Source organism: Rhincodon typus, chromosome 3, assembly GCF_021869965.1.
Source record: "Rhincodon typus isolate 14 chromosome 3, sRhiTyp1.1, whole genome shotgun sequence".
NCBI lineage: Eukaryota > Metazoa > Chordata > Chondrichthyes > Orectolobiformes > Rhincodontidae > Rhincodon > Rhincodon typus.
In genome coordinates, this window is record NC_063334.1 from 95,109,185 (window position 1) to 95,118,171 (window position 8,987).

At 39.2% G+C, this 8,987-nt stretch overlaps 1 protein-coding gene across 1 annotated transcript in view; it reads right to left on the minus strand.

The window, feature by feature from the left end:
- Window positions 1-796: 796 nt before the first annotated feature.
- Window positions 797-8,987, minus strand: part of znf366 (zinc finger protein 366) — a 62,047-nt gene continuing 53,856 nt past the window's right edge. The window contains exons 3-4 of the mRNA XM_048594956.1: window positions 6,343-6,517; window positions 797-2,937 (exon numbers count right to left, since the gene is read on the minus strand). Coding sequence (XP_048450913.1) covers window positions 2,471-2,937; window positions 6,343-6,517 — 642 coding nt within the window. The 3' untranslated portion in view covers window positions 797-2,470. The remainder of the gene's footprint in view (window positions 2,938-6,342; window positions 6,518-8,987) is intronic.

Below are 8,987 nucleotides of genomic sequence, written 5' to 3' on the forward strand. Positions count from 1 at the left end.
TTGTTGTCTCGGATTCAACAGCATCTGCATTTCCTACTATCTCTGATACACTTTGGGGTTCTGTTCTTTGAATAAAGTATTAAACAGACTGTTTCTGTGCATGGTTAATATGTATGGCTTTGTGACCCAGCCTCAAGCTCCCTCCTTAGCCACTGTATAAGGTTGAACCATGCAGTTCACAACCTCAGCATCCCATTTGACCCAAAGCCATGCTGCTCACTCCATATCTTCTTTGTGCCAAAGACCAGCTAATTCTGCATCTGTTATACAAGCCATTTCCCATGTGGAAGTACTCAACATGGTAGATATGGAGAAACCATTTCCTTTGACATACAGTCCAGAACAATGGAAAAGGAAAACTGTTTAGTATCAAATCAGGAGGCACTTTTTCACACAAAGTAGCAAAAATTTGAAGCTTTCTTCCTTAAGAGATAGTGAATTTAGATTTTCAAGACTAAAATTGATAAATGTTCCTTTGCTAAAGTTAGCAAGGAACATTGAGCAAAGGCGGGTAGATAGGATTGAGGTATAAGTCAACAATGATCTAATTGAATACAATGGGCTTGATTGGGCTGAATGGCCTGCTCCTGTTTTCCATTGTTCTGGAAAGATCATTTGAACCAAAAGCGACTACAGTTCTTGAGTAAATCTACTGAATTGCTGCACCCTTATTGCATAATGCAGCACTTTACCTCCTGCTGAGCAAGATATTCAGGAATACATGAAGTACCTTGCATATTTTTATTGGATAAGCTATTATGAATATTATGTAACAAAATACATGTGAAAATTAGAATGCAGATCATAATTGTTTTATTAGTTACCTTGAAAACGTACTGCAAATGTTAGTCTTGTCAATATTGAGAGAAAAAATGAGTGCGGGATAAAGGAAGGGTACAATGTTGCAATATTGATATCCATATCATTTTTTGATGAAGAGCACCAAGTACTTGGTCGACACTACATGTGTTCCATAGTGGTCCTTTACTAACCGTGCTTCAACATTTTGAATAACACTGGATAACAATGATTTCCAACATATATAACCAGTATTTTGTTTGAAAGAATTTTATAAATGCGTGCATGATAAAATGACAGCATACTGTTGTGATATTCTCTGAGCAAATACTTAATATTTACATTTATACCTAATTTTCCTCACCCTTTCCTACCATTTCAATCATGATTGCTTGCATTTAATCAGTCTTTTCAGCTCTGAATTTATGTTAACAGATCTGAGCATGATCTCCTATAGCAATGGGCGCTGCCAATGGATATATGCTCAGTGGAGAAGTAAACACATCCCCCACAACCTCTCCCAAAAAAATAGATCTCTTCAGCATTACGAGGCCTGGCTACCAAACAACTAATTTTATTTCATGTTGAAATGGCAGATTTCAAGCATGAGCCAGCACCGGAACTCAAGTATTTCAGCTATAATGTGAGGCTAGCATTCCTGAGCATCAAAGTCAGTGTTTATTCCAGGATGACTTGAATTATGTAGGAATTTAGATAAATGGTCCTCAAGTCTTCACAAGGACTAAATGAAAAGACAAACCGCAAGGCATTCATGTATCTCATAAAACAGCATTCTTTTGTTTCTTTATCTTATTTCAGATCAGATGCAGATGAAAAGCATAAGAGATTTTCTATTTCACTGGAAACTCATGATTATTTTACTGTTACATATTTTCTCCATTTGCATTTGGTTTGTAGTAGTTCCGGCATTGCCTCATACTTCAGCAAATGTATTTTATTACTTAAAATGACTTTGCATGCATTGTAATACCTGGAAGATTTTCACTGGAAGACATAATTTAAAGATATACTTCATAGCTAGAAAATATACCAGAAAAATACACAAAAATGCGAGTGGCTAATATCCGATAAGTAATTACAATGACATGTATATTTAAAACAAATACTCAAAATTATATCAGGAGAAATATCAATAATAATTTGCTTATTCAACAGACTTGCAGTGACCCTACACATTCCTTGTCCTTATGAAGAAGGCAAGCAAAGTGGACTCTTCATATCCCTGTAGTGACACAGGCTAGATTAAATCTGTTCATAAATGTGCAGTGAATAAAGTCTGTTAGTTTTACCAGCCCATTGTTAAACAGACAAGAGCAATGTCTTCCTTATGTTTATCAAATGGATATTTTGACTATTGATGATATGTTAAAATTTGCAGCTTTGGGTAGTTATGAGGGCTTTGCATAAAGTGTTAGTGCCACTGGTTGCAATTTTGCAGAAAGGGGGAGTTGTGAAGATGTGATCCTTTAATCAGATAGAGTCCAAGCCGATGAACTGCATGATCTAAATAAATATAAACATCATAAGCGAAAGCTACTATGCAGCTCATATTTCTGATATCTAAACAGCAATTCATTTATGTTTACATAGTCATTTCTTTTGCAGATTTATTAATCAAAATAGTGGTTTCATTTTATTACCATTATGTTTCTCACACTGGGCTACATCTTCTGTCAAGACAAAATTCCTTGTAGCTTTCATTGATATCAAATAGATAGTGCATAGCTGTAGTGCTATTTTTGTCAGTTACAGTTCCATTCTGCAGAAATTTTCCATGGGTCATCAAGTCTTCATCTTCCTCATTTATCATACCCTCTTTGTCCTGCTCTTCATTGTCTGAGTCTCTAAAGTCTTGAATGAGCCTTCCTGGTTTCTGGGATAAATCTTCTGGCAAATAAATTTTGTCTGCTCTGCAATACATACCAGGGCCATATTGGTCTATTGTATAGTAGTTGTCTTCTTCTTCTTCTTGACAAGAGCTGCCTTTGGCACTCTCCCCATCGGACTGGGATGATATTTTTATTCTGCTCTTTTGAGAAAGGTCAAAGGGCTCTTCCTGCACAAAATTGCTCATTAGATTATTCTGTACAATTCCAATTCGCCCTCTCCGCCTGAAGCCTAAAATGAAGAAATATCAACATGAGCATCATCAAGCCATCATGCAAACCATATGGCTCAACAAAACATGATAGGTAATAAACATAATCTGGTATTTGATTAACAATTTGTGTCTCATAAGGACTGAAAATCAATGTTTCCTGTTGCCACTTGTTAATGTATTGAAGCTTGAAATAATTTGAGCAAGTATATTATTGGGCTGATCTCCACTGATTCTATTTTCTAGATCTATTTTTGTTAATTTCCCTAAATCTCTGAAGCTGTTAGATTCTTGCTGATGGGGCAAGGCGAGGGAGTTGAGGAGATATCAGGAGGAAACCTGGAGAAACACAAGGCTGCCTTTTGAGGTGCGGGAGCATATTTGCTTACCCGGCCCATAGGAAGCCTATAGTTATAAAATACAACTGGCAAAAAGTTTATAAACTGGAAATCAGATGCCAGAAGTGTATGCTTGTCAGCACCTAACAGAAAGAAGTTCCTTTTATTCCTTTATTCATTCACAGGCTGAGGTTGTTGCTGGTGAGGCTGCATTTATTGCCCAGAGGGCAGTTAAGAGTCAACCACATTGCTGTGGGTTCTGGAGTCACCTGTAGGCCAGACCAGGTAAGGATGGCAGTTTTCTTCCCAAAGGATGTTAGTGAACCTGAGGGGTTCTTCCCTGACAATTGACTCTAGGTCATCATTAGATTCTTAATTCTAGATTTTGATTGAACTCAAATTCCACCATCTGCCATGGTGGGATTCGAACCTGGATCTCCAGAACATTATCTGGGTCTCTGGATTAACAGTCCAGTGATAATACCACTAGGCCATTGCCTCTGTTAATGTTAATACTTCAGGTACAGTCCCTTCACGACTTGAGAAATTAATGGAAAATATAACCTGGATTAAATTTTGATTACTGCTCATCATTTACAATGTGGGGAAGCAAAGCAGAGAAGCGTATCAAAGGCAAATACTGATACTTTTATTAGGTTTCGATTGGAAGTTAAACATTTTAATTTACGTCCATTGCTTCAAAATGTTTTTGCCCTTGTGACCTACTCTTTGAGTACAGGATTTGCTTGTTTTATTTACTGATCTCAAGGTCACAGTAATTACAAGTGAATTCATTCACAGTTGGAACAAAAGGGAATTGAGGGCTATAAATAAAAGGGCACATGAGTTTGAATGTTTGATGTTAATCTGTATGTGTTGTGACACTACAAGCCTGCTGGAAATAGTTAAATCTGACAAATTATTTCATCCTGCTGGTCTGTATTATGATTAAGAATACAATTTTGATTTATATATTGCTTTGATTTATTTAGTAGGGCTTTGACCTATTTAGTTGGACCAAGTAATTGTATTTTTTATGTTTTATTATAGTAGATGCCAGCAGATTCTGGATAGAAAAGAAAAGCCTGTTCTGGCTAGAGTCACTACATGGTTTGTGCCACTTATGTCAATAACAGTTACCATAACTTTCCAATTCATGGCACTGGCACTTTCAGTAGGTGGGAAGTTTAGAGCAAAAAGCAATTAGGTGGTGATATTATATAAGTCAACATTAAAAATTAACCAACCATTAATCAGTTTTAAGCATTCATAACTTAATTGCCAGCAACAAATCTTATTAAATTACTTATATCCAGTTTTGATGATAAATAAATAACTGCAACAAACAGGATGCACTGTTCAATATCTCCAAAACCTGGCACCTTTCCTGTTTCTGGCTTGTTATTTTGCATACCAGTCTATTCCTTCTTTTTATTAAAACCTTACTGGTATTACCACAAACAGTGGTCTGTACTATATTAATTTTTGGAGGGAGGTCATATACACAGAAGACCACGTATTTAACATAATTTATAATTGTCCTCTGTACCAGGGATGGCAAGAAAATGCAATCCGTAAAAGGAACTGGCCAGGAAGTTGAATGTTCTTGGGTAAGTTTTTCTCTGAGAGACCTTGGAACTATTGAGACACTGTTGAAGGTGCCATGTATAAAGGTGCCAATAACTGCACCTTTACACGCTCCAAGTTATTATCGTGGCATCATTCTGATTGGAAAAGGCTTCCAATCTTTCTATTAGGAGAAGCAATGACCTAGTGGTATTCTCGCTATACTGTAAATCCAGAGACTCAGGTGATGTTCTGGGGACCCAGGTTCAAATCCCAGCACAGCAGATGGCAGAATTTGAATGCAATAAAATAAAATCTGCAAAGAAGAGTCTAATGATAACTATGTCAATTGTCAGGAAAAACCCATCAGGTTCATTAATGCCCTTTAGGGAAGGAAACTCCCATCCTTACTTGGTTTGGCCTGCATGTATCTCTAGACCACCAGCAATGTGGTTGACTCTTAAAGGCCCTCTAGGCAATTGGGGATGGACAATAAATGCTGGCCTTGCCAACAACACCTTCATCCCATGAATGAATTTTAAAAAAAAGAAATACCCAGCTGTTATTAACTACAGAGAGTTCTTCAGGCAATTTGTGCCCAGTTTCCTGGCAGCAGTCACAATTCATTATTACCATCTTTATTACCTCTAAGCCATCAAATTACAAAATGGCTACTGACAATTTCAGACTTTGCAAGCCAACTTTGCTAGCATCAGAGGCATTGTAGAGCAGACACTGATCAATACAAATGCTTCTGCTGCCTGAACCAACCAGTACAGCCCTGATCTAGATTTGTGATTGTATCTTGCATTTTGTGTAACTTCTTTGCAATGAGGGGACAGTATCTGGGGGACAGGTCATACAGCAGCATGGAATGTATGAGGAATAGGAGCAAGAGCTGGAAGAGGAGGGAACAGAGGAACAGCAGCAGCTTGAATCATAGAATCATAGAATCCCTACAGTGTGGAAACAGGCCCTTTGGCCTAACAAGTCCACACCGAACCTCAGAGCATCCCACCCAGACCCATCCCCCTATAACCCACCTAAACTACACCTCCCTGAACACTACGGGCAATTTAGCATGGCCAATCCACCTAGCCTGTACATCTTTGGAGTGTGGGAGGAAACCCACGCAGACACGGGGAGAATGTGCAAACTCCACACAGACAGTCGCCCGAGGCTGAAATCGAACCCGGGTCCCTGGCGCTGTGAGGCAGCAGTGCTAACCACTGTGCCACCGTGCTGAAGAAAATAAAGAAACAGTGGGAGGGGTAGAGGGAGGAAGAAGGGAAATAGAAATAAAGGAAGAGAAAGAGGAACGATGGAGAAGCGAGAGGAGAGAAGAAATGGAGACTAAGAAAGGAGAGAAAGGGCAGGAAAAAGAGATAATAAAAAGAAATAGAGAACACAGAGAGAAAACCTTCAAAATATTCACTGCATTCATTCAGGTGCAATCTTTCTACATGTGTTTACTACAATGTTGAAACCATAATTATATTTCATTAAAATTTGCATTCTTACTTTGTGAGTCAGACCCTCCGTCCATGACTCCATGTTTAACCTTCATATGACGAGTAAGATTTCCCTTCAGGGTAAATTTGCTGGGACAGTACAAACATTTGAATGGTTTGCTGTCAGAATGTAGGTGCATGTGTCCCATCAAATTGTGCATCCGGTTAAACTCCTTCCCACACAACTGTCAATAGAAATGAACAAACAATTTAATTTAGATTTGATTATTAATACTAAAGAATGCAGTAATCTGTTGTGATGTTAAACCAGACAGATTTTTTTTTAGCAGTGTGGTACGCCACAAAAAAATATAGCTATAGCCTTATTCTCATCTCCAAGACTCCTGTCGGTGTTAATGTTGCTATGCCTCAATACTTAGTATTATTTCAAAGGAATCTGTAAACTGTTGGCGGTAAAGTTTTGCACTTGACTTGTGGGACTTGCTGATAGATTTGTTGCCTTTTATTCCGAACTGCATACACAGAAAGCTTATTACTTCTTATTGCACCAGGGCTGCTTCCATATCCCCAAGGAACATGAAAAGTAAAGACAATCTCTGAACTACATGGTGGAAAATTGATTATGAAACTCCATGTGCCTTTCACAGAGGAAAGCTATGTTAAAATTTGTCTGAGAATCTGCATAATATTTGCAATTTAATGCCTTTCTCTGTGACAGGTTTGCTGGCTGGGGGCATTTAATGAGGCAGCACATTGGTGGGTGACTAGCCTGCCATCTTCCCACAGACATTCTTCCTGCCTACTGCCAATGGAGGCAGTCAATGGCAATGTATGCCATCTAAGTTGCTCATCCTGCCAATGCTGGCATTTACACAGTCACTCTAAAGGGATCCCAACAAGCAAACCCATGAGCAGTTGCTTACAGGTTTCTGAGGTGGGTGCATCATTCAAAGGTGCTCAGTGCCTGTTTGAATTACAGGGCATCCAGAAATAAAGAGTGGGTATGGTGCCCAGGAGAGCCAGTCCATTTACTCTTACTTGCAACCACCCACCCCAATGATCCATACCCTGCCTTACCCATCCTCCCATCACTCACCTATGGACTGGGTTTCTGATAATCCTGGTCCTTGAGTCAGTGTCGTACTGGCAACAGCCACTGCTTTCCTGTGGTGCTGCCACCCAGAGAGTAAAACCAGTAATACTTGGAAATGACTGTACTGGTCATACTGGACCTCTGCTTAGAGATACAAGATAAATTAGACCTGTGTGTGTGTGCCATTCATAAGCTTTACTGGTTTTTCTTTGCACTCAGTGAAGATGCTGGCCTCAACTCTCAGTGAGTGGCACTTCCACCTCCAGGTAACTTCACCCCACAAATGGTCCACTGCTGTCCAGTCAACAGCCTGGCATGACACTTGATGAAGTGGGCCTACCTGGGAAAGTAGTGACACTCCTATCTTAGGTGTCATCTGTTCAAGGAAAAGGATCACTTTATATCCTGAGATGGTAGCAAAATGCACTTTTGTAGGGAATGCGAACTTTCCAGCTTCTGTTCTGTCCCACTTTATCTTTTGTTCCGTAGGCCGTAAATCTGCTTTTAGGGCCTTCTTCCCACTCTCCCCTTTTGGTTGCTTCTTTAAGGGTTCTTCTTTCCATCTTTATTGGTGTTCCAAGAGGTGTGATTTCCCTTAATTGCATTTCCAACTTCACCCCTTTTACCAGAGATCTTACCAGGACTCAGGTAATTCTCATGAGTTGTGACCCAGGAAACTGGGCAATAGCAAGTTGAGCCAGGAGACGGAAATGACCCCCACATCCAGCAGCCCTCGAGGAATATTCGGTTTACATTCAATCTGAGTGTAATAGATTGAGAGACCTGAGCAAACCAGCTGAGGGCCTAAAGTGAGTTGGAGGTTGTACACACATCATCTCCTGTATGTTGTGAGTATCATTTTCCCAATTAATATGAAATTAGAATAAAACCAAACAATTTTAGTCTCTAAATAAAAGCAAAACACTGAGGATGCTGGAGATCTGAAATGAAAACAGAAAGTGTTGGAGGAATACAGTAGGAATTGAAGAAGACTCACACTGAACTCAAAACATTAACTCTTTTTCTCTCTCCACAGATGCTGCCAGACCCACTCGGTTTCTCAACATTGTTTTTATGTAGGTTTAGTTCTAATTGCTTGAAGTACAAACAAGCTGAAATATCACCAACTGCTACGTAGCATTTATTCATTGATTTAAAAATGACTGAAATCCACGTCAAGCTCTCAAACATCAGGTCTCAGAAAAGATACTGAAAGTACATCAGGAACTTTTCCACACATCATAGATGAGTCACCAGGTGCATGTCTGACCACCTGCTAGTAGTTAGTTATGAAATACCATTTTTAAGAGCTGCCTAGAAAATGTTGCTTTCTGAAAGAAGGAAACCTTGTACAAAGGGAGAAAGTACTAAAATAACACTGAGATATTATTACTGCTATATTACTAATACTGATAAATTACTGAGGGACTATTAGCACTGTTATTTACTAATACTGATAAATTACTGAAGAACTATACCTGAGGAGAATGGGAGATAACAAGGTGTAGAGCTGGATGAACACAGCAGGCCAAGCAGCATCAGAGGAGCAGGAAAGCTGACGTTTCGGGCCTAGACCCTTCTTCAGAAATGGGGGAGGGGAA